We start from the raw sequence: 24,991 nt of genomic DNA on the forward strand, positions 1-24,991 counted from the left end.
CGTGTGTCTATTTGGATCGGATTCAAATCACCTGAAACGTTGGATTATTGATGTTTTTGGCAGTTCTGATCCTCACCTGTCTCTCCACCCGGACAAATCTACCCATCATGCTTTGGTCTTCGGTGTCGGGCATGGAGGCAGCTTTGGCTAGGTAGGTCTCACTCCTGCAACACAGGGACACTGAGTGGACATGGACTGCAGAGACATTTGCTCGGGGGGACATAAATCACAGATTCACCCGCTTTAGATACACTGCTTTAGAAATAAAAAGTTCCTGGACCCTGTTTTCCGTGTTTTTCTATTTTTGGTTAAAAAACATGTAGCCTATGAATTATCACTCAATTCTATGTTACATCTTCTTAGCCAACTTTATAACTTTTTACCACTAGTTTTAGACTTATTTTTGGAATTTTATGGCCAAGAAAACCTCATTTACATGAAATGATTGGGTGAAATAAGCAGAAATTATTAACTGTTTTGACAAATAGTCAGGATCAGATGGATGACGTAGACCATGAACGTTCATCGGTAAGCATTTGGAACCGTCCATGTTATTTTTTTGGGAAAGTTAGTTGACAACATTTTTTTTTTTACTTATACAGAAACTTTGAAAATGGGTCAAATTTGACCTGAGGACATCAGTCTTTGAAACTGGTCCATGTATAAGTATGTAGAGCTGCAACAATTAATCGATTAATCAATTAGTTGTCAACTCTTAACCCTTGTGTTGTTCATTTCCCGTCAACCAGACAAAAACAAAACAGTTTGGTCACTTTTTTTCAACATCGTTGTTACTTTTTCTGACCTTTTGGTTACTTTTTCTGACCTTTTGGTTACTTTTTCTGACATTTTGGTCACTTTTTCTGACATTTTGGTCAATTTTTCTGACATTTTGGTCAATTTTTCTGACATTTTTGTTACTTTTTCTGACCTTTTTGTCACTTTTTCTGACATTTTTGTTACTTTTTCTGACATTTTTGTTACTTTTTCTGACATTTTGGTCACTTTTTCTGACATTTGTGTTACTTTTTCTGACATTTTTGTTACTTTTTCTGACATTTTGGTCAATTTTTCTGACATTTTTGTTACTTTTTCTGACCTTTTGTCACTTTTTCTGACATTTTTGTTACTTTTTCTGACCTTTTGTTACTTTTTCTGACATTTTGTCACTTTTTCTGACATTTTGGTATTTTTCTGACATTTTTATTTTCTGACATTTTGTGTTCACTTTTTCTGACATTTTTGTTACTTTTTCTGACATTTTTGTCACTTTTTCTGACATTTTGTTACTTTTTCTGACATTTTGTATTTTTCTGACATTTTGTTATTTTCTGACATTTTGGTCACTTTTTCTGACATTTTGTTACTTGTTTTTCTGACATTTTGTTACTTTTTCTGACATTTTGTACATTTTTCTGACATTTTTGTTACTTTTTTCTGACATTTTGGTCAATTTTTCTGACATTTTTGTTACTTTTTCTGACCTTTTTGTCACTTTTTCTGACATTTTTGTTACTTTTTCTGACATTTTGTCACTTTTTCTGACATTTTTGTTACTTTTTCTGACCTTTTTGTCACTTTTTCTGACATTTTTGTACTTTTTCTGACATTTTTGTTACTTTTTCTGACATTTTTGTTACTTTTTCTGACATTTTTGTTACTTTTTCTGACATTTTTGTTACTTTTTCTGACATTTTTGTTACTTTTTCTGACATTTTTGTTACTTTTTCTGACATTTTTGTTACTTTTTCTGACATTTTGGTCACTTTTTCTGACATTTTTGCCACTTTTTCTGACATTTTTGTTACTTTTTCTGACATTTTGGTCAATTTTTCTGACATTTTTCTCTCTTTTTCTGACATTTTTGTTACTTTTTCTGACCTTTTTGTCACTTTTTCTGACATTTTTGTTACTTTTTCTGACATTTTTGTTACTTTTTCTGACATTTTTGTTACTTTTTCTGACATTTTTGTCACTTTTTCTGACATTTTTCTCTCTTTTTCTGACATTTTTCTCTCTTTTCTGACATTTTTGTCACTTTCTCAATGTTGTGGATGCTTTTTCAATGTTTTTTCCAAAGTTTTAAAATATTTTTTAATGTTGACTTTTTCTGACGTCTCTTTTGTGTGAAAAAAATAACAATAATAATTAACTGAAAACGAAAACCAATTTCAAGAATTTTTGATTTCATTAGTCACTCTCACCCAGATGGGACTAAAAAGTCAGGTTGGAAAAATACCAAAACCGTTGAGATGACTTTTCAGTCTAAAATGCAATTACATCTTACACATGTCCATTCATTGTTTCTCTGTGAAGAGATAGCAGGTACTGGGCACTGACTGGGCGGTAGTAAAAGCTTTCATGCGTTTCTTCTGTTTGGGGGTGAGGGGGGGTCCAGGGGCCAGAATCATGTCGATCCTTAAAGGAAGAGAAACAGATGACTCGAAAAAGAGGAGACATTGCGTTCATCTACAGATATAGACAATCTGTGGTAGTCTGCACTGGTCTGAGTATTTGTTCTACAGAGCATGCACATGGTCCGGCAGAGTACTGTCGTCCGATCTTTGACATCGTAAGGCCTCAGAGTTTCCTTAAACCGCTTCTTGTTCAGGAGGAATTGCATGATCCTGTGAGACAAAGACAAGAGTTTCAGACATGAAGGCGACAGAATCCATTTGATCAAACCTGGTGAACTACGGCATCGTCTTTGTGATAACTCATTTCAATTTTTCACATATTTCGAATTGAGGCCATAGTCAAAATCTCCATGCATCCATTTCTTTATTTATTAATTTATTAACTCAGGACAATGCACATTGACGAGCAAGCACAACAGAACACGTAAATGTGCCAGATTGTAGCCCAGGAGCTAATATTCATCTGCACAGGACAATTCATTGGTAGAAATTAAAATGGAAACACAAGTTAGCTGTGATTACATGTTTGGTTAGCTTTACCTGGCTCTTAAAGGAGGCCAAAGTGGGACGCTTGGGGGAAGTGTGTCCCATAATGCACTACCTTTAATAGATAGGGTTAGGGTAAGGGTTAGGGTTAGGGGTTTATATTAGTCTGTGTCTCCCAAGACGTTCCCAGGCAACATGGGTTATGTAGTATGTTCTGGGTCAGTTGGACATTTGTCTCGCGTAGTTTTTGTCTAGTCCATGCAACTTCCCGGGATGGGAGAACAACGTGCTCTGGTTTATTGGCATTTCTTTAAACCAATCACAATTGTTTTGGGTTAAGCACCAGACGGAGCAACGGTGCCTTGAATCCACTTTTACTGACATTACAGAAGTCTCTCGTTAGCATCTTGTATGCTACTTGTCACAAAGGGACGCATGCGCGACTCAAATCTGGGCTCTCTTCACATTGGGCAGTGACGGCATTTACGCTCTTTGCAGCGACGTTTTGGGACAGATTGGTGGGATCGATGTGGACGAGGTCTACACGGAGATGCCCTGTCCCACAGAACTCCCACTGTGAGCCGACTTTAACCCGACCTCTTCCCAGAGTCAGCGCCTGCTGCACGAGCTTCAGTGTTTGACAGACAAGTCTTGGGCCCTGAAACTGAAACCAGACGGGTCTGAGCATCCCATTCAGACCCATTCAAACCCAAAATAATGGGGTGGAAGGAAGCAGCGCTTTCACAGGGTTAATCACTCATCTAACAGGCCCTCACACTAGATTGAGTTCCTGCATTATGTCAGCTGGGTGGCCTATAGATGTTCTCCTGCTTAGACTCTCTGGTTTCCCATGCTCAGCTCTGAGGCTGCAGCAAACATCCAGAGCACCAGTCTTACTGTGTCTGGAGTATTTTAAACTGCAACGTACTACATCTCTGCAGCAAGAAAAGAGAACCAGAGGATCAGCGAAAACAAGATTTTTAGCTGCTGTTAAGAAGTTTCTGAGTGCTTTCTGGTTCTCTACTCCATTTTACAAGAACTAATCCCAATTAAAGACCAGTTCCTATAAGCCCCGTACCCATGATCTTATCCCATCACATCACAGGACCGTTTTCTCCTCCCCATTACATTTTTAAACAAATGGGGGGGGGGGGGGGGGGGGGGCAGCACAAGGTATTAACTCTGCAGGGGGCCCAAACTTTTGCAGACGCCATTTTTTTTGTTTTCTGTTATTTTGAAAGTGTAGATGATGGAAGTAAAATCTAACTTTTTGTGACATATTATACGAATGTCTAATCTGTCATTTGATGCCTTTTGGAGATTTTTCCATCTTTTCTTGGCTTATTTATGCACATTAATACACGTTTTTAACCTGGGGGGCCAAAACTTTCGAACCCCACTGTATATTGTATACTAGTATTTCGTTATATTTATATTCTGTGCTGTGTGACTGATATTGCTGCTGTAACACTATAATTTCCCATTTTTTGGGATCTATCTATCTATCTATCTATCTATCTATCTATCTATCTATCTATCTATCTATCTATCTATCTATCTATCTATCTATCTATCATCCTATCTATCTACTCATCTATCATCATCATCTATCCATCCATCCATCCATCCATCCATCATCCATCCATCCATCCATCCATCCATCGAATGACAAGGCTTTTTTTCGATACTAAGGAGGCAATTTGCCCATTCCTAAAAAGATACCCAGCCCCAGGGGCGTCAGACTGGGGGGGGGGGGGGGGGAGATACCCAGGGCCCTCATGTGATGAGGAGGCCCCAAATTTATGCTACAATGAACAGCTGAGGATGCGGGGAGGGGCCCGTAGACAATGCCTTTCTACCGGGCCCCGTATTTTGTGCCACGCCCCCGCCCAGCCCTACACATGATCATCACGAAAAAGTAGGAAGTCACATGTAAATTGGGAAAGTCACAAGACAGATCTTAATGAAATGTGGATTTAAAGCGCCTGACCTGACTGCCCTGATGACCAGCTTCAGTGTGGGGATCATCTCCTCCAGGAGGATGTCTGCAGGGAAGCCCCGGTCCTCTAAGGCTGGTTCTCCCAGGGCTCCAGAATCTGGCAAAATGAAACAAGTATTTACAAGAATGAGGGGTGACCCCGAAAAGTCGAATATTCTATACTTCGATGGAAGGAGCCTGATTCGACCGCCAGTCTCAAGGCACTGACACCCCCAGACCCCCCACCCCACAGACTCGAGTCTGTTCGCTGTGTCCCGTGCCGTCGGCGTCCATTTTGGCCGATTTTGACTCGTATTTTCTTCCGTTCAGCGAGGAACGACAACAACAATCCTTCTTGTGTCAAGTTGGGGGGGGGTCTACACCTGCTCTTTATGGAAAGACCCGGAAGATAAATAACATCCCAGACTCAGCACCAACTTAGCGCTGGTCTAGAGATAAGACCCGGTTACGTCTGGTGCTGGGGGGGCGGGGTTATCATGACGTTCGGAAAAAAAACTTTCGGCCCGGTCAGCTGTTAACCATAGAGAGCTGTTAGTGTTAGCTTTAAACATGGATGGGAAACCAGAACCACCGTGGTCTGGGGAGGAAACCAGAACCACCGTGGTCTGGGGAGGAAACCAGAACCACCGTGGTCTGAGGAGGAAACCAGAACCACCGTGGTCTGGGGAGGGAACCAACAGTCTGCTGGCTCTCAGGCTGGGGAAGATCCAGCTGGTTCTTAGAGAACTGGAGTAGAACCAGCACCAAACTGGCACCCGAACCAGAACCAGAACCTGGTTAGCCTTGGTGGAAAAGACATATCAGTGACAATTAGCAAAGCCCACACAGGTGACATGGTGATGGCCGCGTGGTCCGTGCCCACACCCCCCACGCGGTTTTACTTCCATACCTTCAGAGCTCTGGCGGAGCGTGTAGGCCTTCATGCGGAAGGCCGTGCGGAAGCGTTCCCGGTTGCTGAACCCGGCAGGTTTGGGCTCCTTGGAGGGACTTTCCTCGATGGAGTCGGCGTGACCCGTGAGCCTCCGGCCCGTCCCGACCGACGGCCGCGCGTTCTGCAGCCGAACACGCTCCAGTAAACTCAGTTTTTGGCTAGAATGCAAGATAAAAATGGAGAAAAGAGATACAGTGTGGAGGACGAGGTTGTGATGATATGACTGAATGTTCAAAGTCATACGACACAGTTCTTCTAATGACCAACTTCTCTATTAAAAATTAAAAAAAATTGTGAACTTTTTTGGCCCCAATCCCTTTTTTGGGGTTATTTTTTGACGTTTTTGTTGCTTCCATACCGTTTTAGACTCCCTTTGCGAAACTTTTGGTGTTTTTGTCAATGCTTTTGGAGCTTTTTTTTTTTAACATTTTTGATGCTTTTTTGATGTTTTTTCCCCTTCTACTGATATTTTGTCACTTTTTTCTATGGTGGCTAAGGAACTTTTGTGGGGCTTTACGAAGCCCAAACTGTATTTATTAGATTAGATTAATTAGATTAGATTAGATTTTACTTTATTCATCCCACAACGGGGACATTTTGGGGGGGGGGGGGGGGGGGGGGGGGGGGGGTTATCAGTCTGCTGCTGAAGGAGCTTCTCAGGGACGTGAGAAGTGAGAAAGCATTCGAGACGTGTAATAATACAGTCAGAATATCTGACTTTTTCTCTTGAATAAAGCATGTGAGTAACTCTCCGTGTCCGGTCCTGGATGTGATCTGGCCCCTAGTGAACCCCCCTGCTCTATACTCTCTTTGTAGGGACACGTATGCGTTATCCTCCACACCTGTCAGACCACACTGGGTTCCGAAACCTTGGTGAAGTTGATTCCAAATTCAGATTTGATAAAGGTTATATTACAGACGCTGCATCCATGTTTTATTAAAGTGTGCAGGCGAGGGGTGCAGACATGAAGGATTGCATCCATGAGGCGGACAGTTCTGCATCAATAAAGTGACAGACCACCATCCATCACAGCCCATGTTGATGGATTTTCCCATTGCTGCTATTTTTGGTTCTTGTCCGCTCTTAAATAAGAGAAAGGGAGTGTGTAAGTAAAAACTGTATATATATGTGTATATATATATATATATATACACATAATATATATGTATATATATTCCCTTTTTAACATATCAAGGGGTTTATCCTACATTTTTAATAAAAGACATCTAGGTGAAAACTGGACTCAATGGGTTTACGTCGTCTTTTAGGCTTCAAAGCTTTTGAACTATTCAGGGACTCGATTTCAGTATCTTAGGACTTGCAATAGAGTCCCAAGACGTTAAAACCCAAAACACAGCAATGTTAACGTAGCCTTAGGGGAAATTGTTGGGTCTCTCTTAATTGAAAAGCGTGGTCTACACCTAGTCTATTTCAATATCTCAGGGCTTGAAATAGAGTCCCAAGACGTTAAAACCCAAAACGCCGCAATGTTAACGTAGCCTTATGGGAAAATGTTGGGTCTCTCTAAATTTAAAAGTATGCTCTAAACCTACTCTATCTAGAAAGTGTCCTAAAATTAAGTATTTTTTTGATTTGACGCCATAATTAAAATAGAAATCCTGCTGAAACCATGTAGACGTCCCAGAAAAACTTTTCTTTCTACCCGACTTAAGCCCTTTGACCTGCAGATTCGCACCAGGGGGGTTGTGCGTCCTCCTAAAAATTTCAAAGGGGGATTCTGAGGCCGAACCAGCATCTTCTACAGGAGACGCCGGTCTAGTCTCAGCGACAACCTCTCCTTGGATCTGACTTCACGGTCCGCTGCCTCGCCAGAACAACGCCGCTCTCCTGGCAGGAGGAAGCCTCACAGAGCCGCGAGAGGATCGCTCTCCTTCATTGTCCAATGGCCGACAATATTCGGCAGCACAAAGACAAAGAGCTCCCGGGGTAAAATAAGACTCCTGTGTGCCTTGCAAGAGGCAGAGGGAGGCGGGGTAACCGGAGCCGCCGCCAGCCCGAACAGGGCCTCTGAAACGTGGAGCGCTCTCTGCGACTCAGCTCCCACAGCAGACACACAATATGAGCCTCTATGTGGCCTCGGTGCAGAATGGGGACGGCAGATTACGGCGCTGAGAGGCTGCAGAATGGGAAGCTTTAAAAGGACGAGGGAACCTCTTTCTAACTGCTTCTCCGGCGCATAAAGAGCCGAAAATTGCACGTGATTATCCCGTGGATCTCTGTAAATGAGGAAAATAATGCTCCTTATCTCCCACAGCTCTGCCGTCCCAAGACACATATTGGTTTACTACGGCCAAACAAACCTGCAGCGTTGCAACATTAAAGGGTTAACCAATTTTATTTGAACTTTTCAGAGTGGTTTATGATCGTTTCAAGCTGTTATGAGGAAAAAGAAATCTTCTCACCAGGTGAAATGCTACGATTTGGCAACATGAGACAATCAGATATGAGCTTCTACAGATGATCTACACAAGTGAATTTGGAGCTGAAAGGGAGTTCCTCTTCCAAAAACAGTTTGTCTGACTGATCGTCTGACTGTTTAGTCATCATGTTTTTTAGTTGTAAGTTGTAAGTAAAGTAAATGTTATTAGTATTAATAGAGATTAGAAAACGACGTTAGAAAAGGCCGTAGTCTTAATCTTGACTCCTACATAAATGGACAACTCTTAAAGGGGCGCTATGCAATTTTGTCCATTTCTTTGCTTTTTTCTGGCAGGTTTCTCTATAAACCCCCCCTACAGGTTTCTCTATAGACCCCCCCCCCCCCCTACAGGTTTCTCTATAAACCCCCCCTACAGGTTTCTCTATAGAACCCCCCCCCCCCTACAGGTTTCTCTATAGACCCCCCCCCTACAGGTTTCTCTATAGACCCCCCCCCTACAGGTTTCTCTATAGACCCCCCCTACAGGTTTCTCTATAGACCCCCCCCTACAGATAGAGCCCCCCTACAGGTTTCTCTATAGACCCCCCCTACAGATAGAGCTCCCTACAGATTTCTCATGTCATCCTCATGTTGCCCCCATGTTGTCTTCATGTTGCCCTCATGTTGTCTTCATGTTGCCCCCATGTTGTCTTCATGTTGCCCTCATGTTGTCTTCATGTTGCCCTCATGTTGCCCTCATGTTGTCTTCATGTTGCCCCCATGTTGTCTTCATGTTGCCCTCATGTTGTCTTCATGTTGCCCTCATGTTGTCCTCATGTTGCCCCCATGTTGTCTTCATGTTGCCCTCATGTTGTCCCCATGTTGTCCTCGTGTTGCCCCCATGTTGTCTTCCTGTTGCCCTCATGTTGTCCTCATGTTGTCTTCATGTTGCCACCATGTTGTCCCCATGTTGTATTCCTGTTGCCCTCATGTTGTCCTCATGTTGTCCCCATGTTGACCCCAGGTTGTCTTCATGTTGTCCTCATGTTGTCCCCATGTTGTCCCCATGTTGTCTTCATGTTGCCCCCATGTTGTCCCCATGTTTTCTTCCTGTTGCCCTCATGTTGTCCTCATGTTGTCTTCATGTTGCCCCCATGTTGTCCGCATGTTGTCCTCATGTTGTCTTCATGTTGTCTTCATCTTGCCCCCATGTTGTCCGCATGTTGTCCTCATGTTGTCCTCATGTTGTCTTCATGTTGTCCTCATGTTGTCCTCATGTTGTCTTCATGTTGCCCTCATGTTGTCCTCATGTTGTCTTCATGTTGTCCTCATGTTGTCCTCATGTTGTCCTCATGTTGTCTTCATGTTGTCTTCATGTTGCCCTCATGTTGTCCTCATGTTGTCCTCATGTTGTCCTCATGTTGTCCCCATGTTGTCCTCATGTTGTCCTATATCAATGTTCTTTTTAATTCCCCAAAATAACATGATTGATTCCAACGCTCTTTGCCAAGTACAAATCTCTACTTTCATTAATTTTGGGTCTTATTATATTTTATAGCATTGTAAAACTAATGGAAGTGTTGTTGAAATAGTATTGAGTAAAAGTTGACATATTCCAGTCTGTGATTATCATCAACATCCATTCCTTTAATTTTAGTCTCAATAATTCCTAATTTCTGCTTTTCTAACTCAAACATTAGGGATAATTTCCTATAAATGAGGTTTAGTGACCATAAATTACAAAAATAACTGTAAAACTAAAGTTAATAAGTTAGTGTTGCGTAGTGTTAAACATCAAAAAAAGTGACAAACACTGAAAAAAATGTGTCACAAGTGTTGAAAAAAGGGACAAAAACGTAAGAAAAAGTTAGAAACATAAAAAACCAGACATTAGGATCTTAATTCAGATTATTATGGGTTGCATTACAGCAGATGATGTGTTCCTATTTTTGTGGCATGTTCTTCAAAAAAGATCGTAAACTAACTCGTGGAGGAAGATCGGGCCGACATAACTGACCTATTCTTGCAAAACGCTGTCCTCACTCAACACACACACACACACACACACACACACACACACACACACACACACACACACACACACACACACACACTAAATTGAATCTTAGATGGGTTATAATTTTCTGTCAGTGCTGTGTTGATTAGACTACACAATACTACAGATAAAAGGTCTAATGTAACATCACCCAGTGCACATGCACACACACACACATGCACACACACACGCACACACACACACTCGCACACACACAACTGACTCTTAGATGGGTTGTAATTTTCTCTGTGTGTTGAATAGACTACACAATACAACAGATAAAAGGTCTAATGTAACATCGCTCAGTGCACACACACACACCACACACACACACACACACACACACACACATGCGCACGCACACACACACACACACACACACACACACACACACACACACACACACACACCTGGCAGCTGTGCTGTAGTTTCTGGCTGTCGGCCACCTCTTCGCTCAGAGCAACAAGATAATGTCAGACTCATTTCCCCTCCGCTGATCCTACAAGCCCGTTAAACTCTCTCTCTCTCTACCTGTCAGTTATGTTCTGTTTCTCCCTCTCTCCATCCTCCAGTGTTTCTACGTATTGACCTTTCCTTTGTTCCCCCCCCCACCTCTACGTCTTCATCTATCTGCCTTTTTGTGTCTTTGCTTCTTCCATTCCCTCCATCTTAAATGTCCTCTTCATGACGTGTCCAAACTGTTGAACAAGATGCTTTACAGCCAGCAGTTATAGAGATAGATAGATAGATAGATAGATAGATGGATATGGATAGATGTGGATAGATGGATAGATGGATAGATGGATAGATGGATAGAAAGATGGATAGATGGATAGATAGATAGATAGATATATAGATAGATAGATAGATAGATAGATAGATAGATAGATAGATGGATAGAAAGATAGATGGATGGATAGATAGATGGATAGATAGATAGATCTATAGATAGATAGATGCTGGGCCTAAAAAAGTTAAATTCAGTCCCTCATTGAGATCTTTTTTTAGGCTATTTGGGTGAACTAGCCCTTTAATTTCACCTACAACACAAACACTACTGCCTAAGTGTCTGAGTGAACTGCCCCCCCCACCCCCGACCCCCCATCGCCCCCCCCCCCCCCTCTATGAGCCTGTATCAGGGCTCCTGTTGTTGCTTTTAGCAGCTGTAACTTGATCCATCTTGTTAAACATGGCGGCTCGGCCGAGGCCAAGAGGCGTCGGTGCAGAACCGCTCCGATGTAATGAGTCCATGTCCAACAGCCCGACACAGGGGGGGGGGGGACAGAGAGAGGCTGGGTTTAAAGTTCCTCTGGAAAAAAAACAATTGCTTACTACGTGAAATACGTCTGGAGTATAGTGAAGTGAGGGGGACAGACTGGTCAGGAGGACTTTTATTGAGTTAACCATCCGGCTGAAATGAAGGACATCTGGGTGAAGTGAGGGACATCCAGCTCAAATGAGGGACATCCCGCAAAAATAAGGGACATCTGGCTGAAATGAGGGACATACTGTTAGGGTTTGTTCAGCCCTTGTTTTTCCCCTCCCTGCTGTTCTCTGTCTTCCCTGTGTGTTGTGTGGGTGTGTCTTCCCCTGGATCATCATCACCACCTGCTGTTCGTCACACCTGTGTCTCATCACCACCTGCATCACACCTGTCATTCATCACTCATCACCCTGGCTGTTATAAACCCTGGATCAACTCTCACTCATTGCCAGTTCGCCAGTTTACCACACCTGGTATTATGCTCCGGCCTTTTCATAGTTTGTCAAGTACTTTTTGTGGTGTTGCTAACGATCCGTTCACATTCTGCCATAGTATCATCCCTATGCCACGCATTGCCTACCTGACTGCCTGCCTGCCTACCTGCCTACCTGCCTACCTGCCTACCTGCCTACCTGCCTGTCTGCCTGCCTGTCTTCCCTGACCGCTCCTCGACACACCATCACCTGAGCTCCGTCAAGCCTGGATTTCTTCAACCCGTTGGCTCTTCCTGTTTTATCGTTAAATCCTGCCTGATCTCCCTACTCCGATGTCCGCTCCTGAATCCTTCCTGTGTACCATAACACATCTGGCTGAAATGAGGGACATCTGGCTGAAATGAGGGACATCTGGCTGAAATGAGGGACATCTGGCTGAAATGAGGGACATCTGGCTGAAATGAGGGACATCCGGCTCAAATGAGGGACATCCGGCTCAAATGAGGGACATCCGGCTCAAATGAGGGACATCCGGCTCAAATGAGGGACATCCGGCTGAAATGAGGAAATCCACCAGCTCCCATCTGTGCACCCACGGGCGTGCTGGTCTTACAGGGAGGTGTGTTCAGGTGCATTCTGGGTGTGCTGGTCTTACAGGGAGGTGTGTTCAGGTGCATTCTGGGTGTGCTGGTCTTACAGGGAGGTGTGTTCAGGTGCCTTCTGGGCGTGCTGGTCTTACAGGGAGGTGTGTTCAGGTGCATTCTGGGCGTGCTGGTCTTACAGGGAGGTGTGTTCAGGTGCATTCTGGTCGTGCCGGTCTTACAGGGAGGTGTGTTCAGGTGCATTCTGGGCGTGCTTGGTCTTACAGGGAGGTGTGTTCAGGTGCATTCTGGGCGTGCTGGTCTTACAGGGAGGTGTGTTCAGGTGCATTCTGGGCGTGCTGGTCTTACAGGGAGGTGTGTTCAGGTGCATTCTGGGCGTGCTGGTCTTACAGGGAGGTGTGTTCAGGTGCATTCTGGGCGTGCTGGTCTTACAGGGAGGTGTGTTCAGGTGCATTCTGGGCGTGCTGGTCTTACAGGGAGGTGTGTTCAGGTGCATTCTGGGCGTGCTGGTCTTACAGGGAGGTGTGTTCAGGTGCATTCTGGGCGTGCTGGTCTTACAGGGAGGGTGTGTCAGGTGCATTCTGGGCGTGCTGGTCTTACAGGGAGGTATGTTCAGGTGCATTCTGGGCGTGCTGGTCTTACAGGGAGGTGTGTTCAGGTGCATTCTGGGCGTGCTGGTCTTACAGGGAGGTGTGTTCAGGTGCATTCTGGGCGTGCTGGTCTTACAGGGAGGTGTGTTCAGGTGCATTCTGGTCGTGCTGGTCTTACAGGGAGGTGTGTTCAGGTGCATTCTGGGCGTGCTGGTCTTACAGGGAGGTGTGTTCAGGTGCATTCTGGGCGTGCTGGTCTTACAGGGAGGTGTGTTCAGGTGCATTCTGGGCGTGCTGGTCTTACAGGGAGGTGTGTTCAGGTGCATTCTGGTCGTGCTGGTCTTACAGGGAGGTGTGTTCAGGTGCATTCTGGGCGTGCTGGTCTTACAGGGAGGTATGTTCAGGTGCATTCTGGGCGTGCTGGTCTTACAGGGAGGTATGTTCAGGTGCATTCTGGTGTGTTCAGGTGCATTCTGGGCATATTGCTCTCTTGAGGCAGTGGGAAGTGGTTATTAAAATACGACCCCTTTACTGTATTACAACATTACAGTACCTTGAAATGCAGGGTCACAAAAGTAATTGCAAAGTAAATAAAATCATTAAAATTGAATAAAAGCGACACAGATTACATACACAAAAGTATTAAAAAAACACAGATTTAAAAAAACAACAAAATTTCGATGACCAGTAGAGGCGTTACATGTACGTAGGAAAAGATAAGCCCTGTTATTTTACTTCCTTATTGCAAATTCAAGACTTTTTTTAAGGCCTAAAATTTAGATTTTTTTTAAATTTTAAAGTTTTTTTTTAAGACTCTACGGACGTCCGGTGTATATAGTCCCACAGATGTCTGTGGTCACCAGAAATAACTGTGTATTGATGACTGCGAAGCTCTTACGACATTTCAGCAGCTAATGAAGACAAAGTCAAATCAGTGAAATATTCAGGACGTGCTGCAGAGACGTGTTAATATCCCTCCGCGCGATGGAGACACTCAGACCCAGAGACCCCGTCTCGGGCCCTAATCACCCGATCAAAACGGTCATTCATAATTGAAACATAACTGACGGACTCACTAATGGGTTTCTAAAAAAAAATTAAAAAAAATAACCTTTCCTCCTAAATGTCGTCAAAGTAGCTCATGTGGAAGGCAGCGCTGGGAGGAGCCGGGGTTTATGTCACCATTCACCGATTTATTAGACACATTAATATACAAAGCTATTTTCAAAGCAGATTGGGGCGGGGGGGGCGGGGTTCTAGATTAGATTATACTTTATTCATCCCACAATGTGGAAATTTCCGTATTACAGCAGCAGCATTTTCTTCAATAACAACAAAAGAACAAAAACACACAAACAAGTAAACACACAAGAAATGCAGGCCAACAATAGACAATGATGATATGGTGGACTGTAAGGAAGCATGGCGTCAAATAAATAAAGGGATTTTAAAGTGCGGTTGCCATTAAACAAGAAACAATATTGCTGTGTAAGTGACGTTAAAATTAAATTGAAAGTGTAATTAGAGAAATGAAGCAAGAGTCGGTAGCATAGTATAAATTATGTTAACCTGTGACCTTAAATTTTGAAAAGTAAGTACCAATAGTAAATAATAAAGAAAATAATATAAATACAGATAATAAAGATAAACAGTGGGCGTTTCTCAATACCAAGTAAGCAAAGAACGGACTTGTGTTCTTGGGGAGACCGTACTTGCTGGCTGTACCTGGAAGACTGAACTCGCAAGTTCAGAAGAACACAAAACGCTGTTGACAGTTTTGAGACGAAGCGTTCTTCCTGTTATTGCGCAACACCCCCAGCAAAGAGGGCGCTTGCCACTTTATAGTCAGCTTTGATGTGTGTATTCATAATAAAGCAAGGACGGTCACCCTTCACACCGCCTTGTTGTTCTGTTGTTCAGTCTTCCAGGTTTTCATTTAAAGTGCTATTAAGTATCACGGGCCAATAACTATATAAATACCGACACAACGGCGGGGAAAAAATCGTGGTAACATTGTTCGGGATTCAATTTTAATTGAAAGCAGAAAAGAAACGTTAAAATAGGCATTAAAATTATAGATGGACTGGGTAAAGTTAGTCACTGCCGTCTGTATACGTTACCGAGAGGCAGAAGAGGAGCCCGAGAGGGAGGAGAGCCAGGATGAGGAGGACAGATATATATATGACAGCGGAAAAAATTGTTTAAAATATCTTACAATTGTGGACCTGGCTTTGCTGCAGTGGTCTGTCTAAATGTGGGGCCAGAGGGGTCTGTCTAGACGTGGGGCCAGAGGGGTCTGTGAGCTGACTGACTGACCGGCTCGCGAGAGTTTGCGGGGTTTGCGGAGCTTTCCAACTCCGAAGGCTTTTTTAATTCACCATCAATTTTCGTTGAACTGCCTATATTCAAAATCCACATCGCTGATTTCTCGCCTTAAAACATCTTAAAAATTAATTATTGATTTAATAATAGACGTAAATTGTGAAAATATGTGTACCGGAAACCATAAGCGCTTTACACCCGAATTGAATGCTGGGATACCGGCCCGGCCAAGTTCACACAAGTTACCATCCGATGTATCCTCGGTAAAATGGGCGTGTCGAGATCACATCCGGGGATTTTAACTGTTCTTGGCGAAATGTTAACTTGTGTATTGGGTCAGTGCTTTGGCCACCAAACATGACGTTTCACAAGGACACAAGGACACAAGTCCATAGAAGAACACATATTGAGAAACGCCCAAAGTGTGAGGAGTAGATGGGAGAAAACAGGAAGAGAAACTAGAACATTATCAGGTGTTGCAGAGTCTGACAGAAACCTTCATTAGTCTTTTACCTGGCTAATTGAAGCGGCATCACACCGACTCTGGGCAGCAGCTCTGTGTGATGTGCAGCCCCCCCAACCCCCCCCCCCCCCCGGTGATCAAACAGCAGTGACCTACCTCGCCATGGCCTCCAACTGCTCCTTCCTACGGATGAAGAGAAGCAAAGTTAACAAGTGAACTCGACAGTCTCTATAAGTCAGGAGACACATTTCAACTCTTCAATGTGCGGGAACGAGACCTTTTATGTCTCTCAGGTTCAAAAAGCTCCGTGATCCATTCAGTACTTTATTCTTATGGCATGAAAATGTCCCTTTGTGACGTTTTATTAAACATCAATGAGTTCCCCAGTCTGACTTTGGCCCCCCAGTGGCTAGAAATGGTGATAGATGTAAACCGAGCCCTGGGTATCCCAGGGCTGTAGTACTCGAGTCCGGTCTTGGACTCGAGTCCGGACTCAAGACCGTTTTTTCTATGGTCTCGGACTCGCTAATATTTGGACTCAGACTTGTCTTGGTCTCGGCCGCTGGTCTTGCCCAACATGGCTTCTGGTCTGGACCGGGTCCAGGTGTCTTTATCATGTTGATGATAATATTGGAGGGAAAGGGAAACCCAAAATGATCGTCTTGATACTGTCATGAATAAGACCTTTATTCTGTCCTGGACTCGGTTTTGACTCAGACTCAAACCTTTTTTGGACTCGGCCTTGTCTTGGACTCGACCAAGGTGGTCTTGACTACAGCCCTGGGTATCCTGCTCTGCCTTTGAGAAAATGAAAGCTCAAATGGGCCGAGCTGGAATCTTGCTCCTTATGAGGTCATAAGGGGCAAGATTACCTCCCCTTTTACTGCTTTGCCCACCCAGAAAATTCCCCCCCCCCCCCCCCCCCCCCCATGAGAGAGAGACATCACGGCTTTCAAACGAGCAAAGTGGAAGTTGGTCGAGGCCAGAATGACTTTGAGGCTCATTTAATTTTACGAGCCGACTGCATCACAAACTCTGCATCTTTCTTCCGTGAGTTTTAAACATAGATGCATGGAGCAGGTGTTAAAGTGCTCCCTTCTCTTCATTGACGTCTCTATGGTTACAGGCGTGTGGTGATGCTCAAGGTGTCAAAATAAAAATCTATGTTTGGTACTGCGAATTTGCTTTGTCAAGACTTTCTTCTTCCCTCCGACTGTGCAATACTGTTATAAAATACCTCAAAGGACACTGGAATCTGTGCAATTTCATACAGTGCAATATTTAATATGTTAACCATTTCCTTCCATTACTGTGCAATATTTAGTACTTTGTTAATACTTATCTACTTTCACACAATGTGTTCACAAAGCTATTTTATATAAGTATACAGTTGCACCAGCACCCCCCCCCCCTCTTCTTTCTCTGCACTACCTACACTTTATATTTTTTATATTCTTTATATTTTATAAACACTGTAAAGGTTTTGCTTCAATCTCGTTGCACCTGTACTGGTGTATAATGATTATAAAGGCTTTCTATTCTATTCTATCTAGGCAAGTAAAAATATGACACAAGACGGAAGAAAACGATGATCCGACAAGATATAAAGGAAGCACAGAGACTAAAAACATAAGGAGACAAGGGACACAAATCAGGGACGGGGCAGACAATCAGACAGGAAGTAAAACAAGACACAACACAGGAGGAAGCAAACGAGACTCCAGAATAACAGAAACTCCCAATGGTGACGTGGTGTTACGTACCTGAAACAGGGGAGAGAGATGATGGTTTCATAAAACCTCCACGTGGCTATGAGGTCTTCCCTGATTGGATTGGTGGAATAATATCGCCAGGCGGACTGGACATAGGGAGACAGAACCGCAAAAAGTCTCACAGTTACAACCGATGACTGAATACACTGAAAAACTAGACAAGCATATCGAAAAGAACAATACATTGGAAAAAGCAAAAAAATGATTTCAAGCGGCGAACCGTCGAGAAAAGTGACAAAAAGAAAGAGAGAAAGGCATCAAGAATGTCCAGAAAAGGAACTAAACGCCACCAAAAAGCGACATAAATGACCCCAACTTTGGGAAAATAGGTGACAAGAACGTTGAAAAGTTCATCGCAATCACTGATCACTGTATCCTGAGTCTGAATGAGTCATTTAAAGACTTCACTGGGGGCTGACTTTGCTTTTTACCCCTTGACCTCCACTGAAACGGTTCGTCCACCAGTCGGTCATTTCTTGGAGTTCCTTCAAATACTTTGAATTCCTTAAATTAGTACAAGCTAAGCGGTCAACAAACTGTAATCATTAATAAAAGTATTGGAATTGAAGAAATACAACAATGGGGACATGGCTTTATATATATATATATTTATATGTATTTCCCTCATGTTGTCCTCATGTTGTCTTCATGTTGCCTTCATGTTGCCCTCATGTTGTCCTCATGTTGTCCCCATGTTGTCCTCATGTTGTCCCCATGTTGTCCCCATTTTGTCTTCATGTTGTCTTCATGTTGTCTTCATGTTGTCTTCATGTTGTCTTCATGTTGTCCTCATGTTGTCCTCATGTTGTCCTCATGTTGTCCTCATGTTCTCATGTTGCCCTCATGTTGCCCTCATGTTGTCCTCATGTTGTCCCCATGTTGTCTTCATGTTGTCTTCATGTTGTCTTCATGTTGTCCTCATGTTGTCCTCATGTTGTTCTCATGTTCTCATGTTGCCCTCATGTTGTCCTCATGTTGCCCTCATGTTGCCCTCATGTTGTCCTCATGTTGTCCCCATGTTGTCCTCATGTTGTCCCCATGTTGTCCCCATGTTGTCTTCATGTTATCTTCATGTTGTCCTCATGTTGTCCTCATGTTGTTCTCATGTTCTCATGTTGCCCTCATGTTGTCCTCATGTTGTCCTCATGTTGTCCTCATGTTGTCCTCATGTTGTTCTCATGTTGTCTTCATGTTGTCCTCATGTTGTCTTCATGTTGTCTTCATGTTGTCCTCATGTTGTCCTCATGTTGTCTTCATGTTGTCCTATATCAGTGTTCTTTTTAATTCCCCAAAATAACATGATTGATCCCAACGCTCTTTGCCAAGTACAAATCTCTACTTTCATTAATTTTGGGTCTTATTCTATTTTATAGCATTGTAAAACAAATGGAAGTGTTGTTGAAATAGTGTTGAGTAAAAGTTGACATATTCCAGTCTGTGATTATCATCAACATCCATTCCTTTAATTTTAGTCACAATAATTCCTAATTTCTGCTTTTCTAACTCAAACATTAGGTATAATTTCCTATAAATGAGGTTTATTGACCATAAATTCCAGAAATAACTGTGAAACTAAAGTTAATAAGTTAGTGTTACGTACTGTAGAAAACGTCAAAAAAAGTGATAAACATTGAAAAAAGGGACAAAAACGTAAGAAAAAGTTAAAAACTTTGATAAAAAGTATCAACAAAAGTGTTCATTTTTGTCGTAATTTTAATCTATTTGATTCGTGTCGGTATTTATAAAAATAAACAAACTCACAACACATGGATCCAGAAGATTTCTAAATGTAGAAACACAACCAAAATATTTTTTTTTGTGTTAGTTTTTGAGATATGCAAATTTTTTAAAGGTGTTTGATAGTTTCCTCTGAAATAGTAATGGTGTCACGTTGTTGGCACCGTAGGTCCTGTAACGTGATGATGTCATCACGAGCGTCCACCGTGTCCAACGACAGTGTGTCCAACGTGTCCAAAGACAATGTGTCCATCGACAATGCGTTCAACGACAACGTCTCCAACGGCAATGCATCCAACGACAATGTGTCCAACGACAATGCGTCCAAAGTCAATACGTCCAACGTGTCCAATGACAATGTGTCCAACGGCAACGTCTCCAACGGCAATGCATCCAACGACAATGTGTCCAACGTGTCCAACGACAATGCGTCCAACGTCAATACGTCCAACGTGTCCAACGACAATGTGTCCAACGGCAATGTTTCCAACGACAATGTGTCCAACAACAATGTGTCCAACGACAATGTGTCAAACAACGACGTGTCCAACGGCAACGTGTCCAACGTCAATGTGTCCAACGTGTCCAACGTCAATGTATCCAACGGCAATGTGTCCAACGTGTCCAACGACAATGTGTCCAACGTGTCCAATGACAATGTGTTCAACGTGTCCAATGACAATGTGTCCAACGACAATGTGTCCAACGGTAAATGTCCAACAGCAATGTGTCCAACGTGCCCAAATGCAATGTGTCCACTGGCAATGTGCCCAATGTGTCCAACGCCAATGCGTCCAACATGTTCAATGACATAGTGTCCAACGTGTTGATGCAAAAGACAAACCTCAGCTTTCTGCTGCAGCATGAATGAACGCTTGAGCTGTTCTGGTTATTTATTATTATTAATAAATAGTAATAATATTATTTATTATTATCGTTATTTGTCCGGTCTGTTCTCGAGGGGTTCCGCAGGGAGCTGGGTCAGGAACCGAAGGGTTGCTGGTTCAAGTCCCTTTAAGAACCAAAGTATGGTGGTGGACTGGTAGCTGGTGAGATGCCACTTCACATCCTGGGCACTGCCAGGTGTTCTTGAGCAAGGCGCCAAACCCCCCCAACTGCTCAGGGTGCCGGTCCAGTACTGGCAGCCCCCCCCCACTCTGACATCCCTCCATTAGTGCATGACCAGGTCCTGAGCATGTGTGTGTATTTCAGGCCTGTGTGTAGTGATTATTGTGAATTGTAATTTCCCCACTGGGGATCGATAAACAGTTTAAGTTAAATTTAATTATAAAGGTCGGTGATCTGATGCCGTGGCGTCTCACCTGGATGAGCCCGGCGGCCGGATGGCGGCGCTTCTCAAAGTGCTTCTGTCGGTGCTGCTCCTGGACCTTGAGAGCCAAGCCTGAGCCCAGAATCCCCTGCAGCCACAAAACACCCCGTCAACAACACGGCCTCATGGGGAGCTGACCGTGTGCTGTGCATGTAGCACCACAAGAGATCATAATAATGAAAATAACTTTATTTATAAAGCGCTTTCCAACAAGTTTCCATTAATGCATGTCCGGTCTAGACCTGCTCTTTATGGAAAGACCTGGGAGATAAATAACATCCCAGAGTCCGGTCTAGACCTGCTCTTTATGGAAAGACCTGGGAGATAAATAACATCCCAGAGTCCGGTCTAGACCTGCTCTTTATGGAAAGATCTGGGAGATAAATAACATCCCAGAGTCCGGTCTAGACCTGCTCTTTATGGAAAGACCTGGGAGATAAATAACATCCCAGAGTCCGGTCTAGACCTGCTCTTTATGGAAAGACCTGGGAGATAAATAACATCCCAGAGTCCGGTCTAGACTTGCTCTTAATGGAAAGACCTGGGAGATAAATAACATCCCAGAGTCCGGTCTAGACCTGCTCTTTATGGAAAGACCTGGGAGATAAATAACATCCCAGAGTCCGGTCTAGACCTGCTCTTTATGGAAAGACCCGGGAGATAAATAACATCCCAGAGTCCGGTCTAGACCTGCTCTTTATGGAAAGACCTGGGAGATAAATAACATCCCAGAGTCCGGTCTAGACCTGCTCTTTATGGAAAGACCTGGGAGATAAATAACATCCCAGAGTCCTGGTCTAAACCTGCTCTTTATGGAAAGACCTGGGAGATAAATAATATCCCAGAGTCTGGTCTAGACTTGCTCTTAATGGAAAGACCTGGGAGATAAATAACATCCCAGAGTCTGGTCCTTACGTAATAAATACACTTCTTTGAACCCAAACCACAGACTTTTCCTGAACCTAACCACGTAGTTTTGTTGCCTGAACCAGTTCTCCCCTGCAGGGGCTTGAAGAGCACGCCGGTCGTAGGCTAACACACGATAGAATAAGAACTGTTGTAGGAGGATACATTGCTGCAGTTAACCATCATCAGCGGCGTGAGTTAAATGTATTCAGAATTCAATTAAAATATACATATACAATACAGGAGAGTGTACCCACTGCAGGCAAAGCAAAGAAGGACACTCCGATCAGAGCAAAAGTGCCGGCTAACAGTCTCCCAGCCCAGGTCTTTGGGGTTTTGTCCCCGTAACCGATGGTGGTCAGCGTGATCTGCAAAAGACACAAAAGAAGATTCAACATTTTCATTTTTAAGATTCTTTTTTGGGGCTTTTCCCCTAATTGTAGTGATAGTGGATGGACATGAAAGCCGGCGAGAGATGGGGGGTTAACACGCAGCAAAGGGTGACAGGTCGGATTCAAACCCGGGCCCCTGCAGGACTCAGCCAACATGGGGCAAACGCTCTTACTGGGAGAGCCCCCCCCCACCCCTTTATAACAAGAACTGGACACAGAGTTGCTCAGTGGTACAGGAAGCCATCTTGGAGCCAAAAATACCCAAATGGTCGTCACTTCTTGCACACTGTGCTAAAGCAGGCTACGCCCCGTAACCTTGAATGGGGATTTAATTGATCTTCTAGACTTTCCAAATGTTACTGAACTGAAAGGGTCAAATTGATAGTGACTAGAGTCATTTTATGGAGGTTGTGAAACACTAAAATAGCCACACACATCATCGCATGCCCTTCATCATACATAGAGATCGGCATGGTTTTATTTCAGTTAGCTTAATAGCTGGTTTGATTTGCACTGAGAGATGATCTTATAGAAAGTTCCCCATGCAGATCTCTAGGTATGGTGAAGGGTATGTGATGATTTTTTGGGGGGGCTATTTAACATAGGGGGGTGTATACTTATGCCCCTGTATTTTAACATAGGGGGGTGTATACTTATGCCCCTGTATTTTAACATAGGGGGGTGTATACTTATGCCCCTGTATTTTAACATAGGGGGTGTATACTTATGCCCCTGTATTTTAACATAGGGGGGTGTATCCTTATGCCCCTGTATTTTAACATAGGGGGGTGTATACTTATGCCCCTGTATTTTAACATAGGGGGGTGTATACTTATGCCCCCTGTATTTTAACATAGGGGGGTGTATCCTTATGCCCCCTGTATTTTAACATAGGGGGTGTATACTTATGCCCCCTGTATTTTAACATAGGGGGGTGTATACTTATGCCCCTGTATTTTAACATAGGGGGTGTATACTTATGCCCCTGTATTTTAACATAGGGGGGTGTATCCTTATGCCCTGTATTTTAACATAGGGGGGTGTATCCTTATGCCCCTGTATTTTAACATAGGGGGGTGTATACTTATGCCCCTGTATTTTAACCTAGGGGGGTGTAAACTTATGCCCCTGTATTTTAACATAGGGGGGTGTATACTTATGCCCCTGTATTTTAACATAGGGGGGTGTATACTTATGCCCCCTGTATTTTAACATAGGGGGTGTATACTTATGCCCCTGTATTTTAACATAGAGGGGTGTATACTTATGCCCCTGTATTTTAACATAGGGGGGTGTATCCTTATGCCCCTGTATTTTAACATAGGGGGGTGTATACTTATGCCCCTGTATTTTAACATAGGGGGGTGTATACTTATGCCCCTGTATTTTAACCTAGGGGGGTGTATACTTATGCCCCTGTATTTTAAGTACATTTATTTATTCACAATACATTATTCATCCAAAAAGACAATAGGTGTCCTTAAACGTTGGATTTTTCCTAATTTTCTAATGAAGGCATTAAAATGAATTTCTAAAAAGATAATTTGGTATTCCTCTTTTTAGTCAACTTTAGCATGGGTTCATAAACTTATGCACACCACTGTATAGCACATTGCTCATCACCACAAGCCTGTAAACATAGAGGCTTCAATGAAGAGAAGGGAGAGCTTTAAAACCTATTTTATACAGTCAATGTTTAAATCTCATGGAAGAAACTAGAAAAAAATAGTTATTTAAAAATTAAATCTTGAACAGGGGTGAATCGAAATCGTGAATTTATAACGATTTATCATGCAGGCCTACTTCCAATATATTAAGGAACAACATCACACTTGAACTTTAATTTTCGACTTCATTTCTGAGAAGTCATTGGCGTTTGGCCAAAGCCTGGTAGACTTCATGGGGGCCGGGTCTGAGTTGACAAGGTCTCGAGGGATTTGTCGACTATGGAGTGCGACGGGAGACATTTGTAACAGCAGTAACACAGAGTAATGGCATCGGAGGAGTCTCAGTGTCCTTCACTGCAGACATTAACAGTAGTTCTGTTGGGAAACTCGGCTCTGAGCCCTGCTCCGCTCTGTGGACTCCGGGTCGACCCGCTAAAAGGCATCGCGGTAGCTCAAAGGGTCAATACATCATCAGGAACATGCAGCTGTGGATGATTGAGTGTCTTGCTCAAGGACATTTGAGCTGGGCAAATGCTTGCTGTCATAGAACTTGAACTGTGGCCCCCCAGGTTGAAGGGCGGTCTCCTTAATGAGGATGGAAACACTGCAGAGACCCTCAGAGCATGAAGCTCTGCCAAAACTGGACGAATCCACAACAAGCTACCGGTTCATTATCAGTTTTTATTTCTTTGTCTTTCATTGGATTCTTTGACAAAATATCAAGTTCTCCAGTCTTTGACATAAGAGTTTTTTGCCTGTGTCCTTCTGAAAACTGGATTAAAAGGTAGCGTTGTACAGAACCAGGATGTAATCTACGTACCAGCCCCCACCACAGCGCGTCGGCGTAAGTGTCGAAGTCCTGCGCTTTGGGCTGAGCGGTGGGGTTGTCGTGGTTGGACACGTCCATGGAGACGTCGTCCTTCTCCACCAGGTAGACCAGGAAGGACGCCAGTATGAGAGACAGGAAGCCGATGTACCAGGCTGTGATCAGCTCCTACACAAACAAACGCAGTTTACACATCAAACAACTAATCATCAATACATTTCTTAATAACTTGTCTTCAGATCTAATGATTGTAGGCGGTCCCCTGTGGACATCTGTAACAAATTTTGTCTTTTAGAGTGTGGTTTATTTTATCATCTGCTCTAGTTTTTCCAACTTTTAAGACACGGATGGTAATAATAATGGTCCAAAATGATGTCAAATTGCATAGTTTCTTTAAAAGACACGTAAAAACCTTA

At 43.4% G+C, this 24,991-nt stretch overlaps 1 protein-coding gene across 1 annotated transcript in view; it reads right to left on the bottom strand.

The window, feature by feature from the left end:
* Nucleotides 1–24,991, bottom strand: part of kcnq3 (potassium voltage-gated channel, KQT-like subfamily, member 3) — a 104,771-nt gene that overhangs the window by 6,849 nt on the left and 72,931 nt on the right. The window contains 10 exon segments of the mRNA XM_032532271.1: nt 77–180; nt 2,330–2,418; nt 2,535–2,627; nt 4,894–4,999; nt 5,792–5,991; nt 16,102–16,128; nt 17,709–17,803; nt 20,777–20,872; nt 21,948–22,058; nt 24,570–24,743. Of these exon segments, the coding sequence (XP_032388162.1) occupies nt 77–180; nt 2,330–2,418; nt 2,535–2,627; nt 4,894–4,999; nt 5,792–5,991; nt 16,102–16,128; nt 17,709–17,803; nt 20,777–20,872; nt 21,948–22,058; nt 24,570–24,743 (1,095 nt within the window).

This window comes from Etheostoma spectabile, chromosome 12 (assembly GCF_008692095.1).
Source record: "Etheostoma spectabile isolate EspeVRDwgs_2016 chromosome 12, UIUC_Espe_1.0, whole genome shotgun sequence".
Classification (NCBI taxonomy): Eukaryota; Metazoa; Chordata; class Actinopteri; order Perciformes; family Percidae; genus Etheostoma; species Etheostoma spectabile.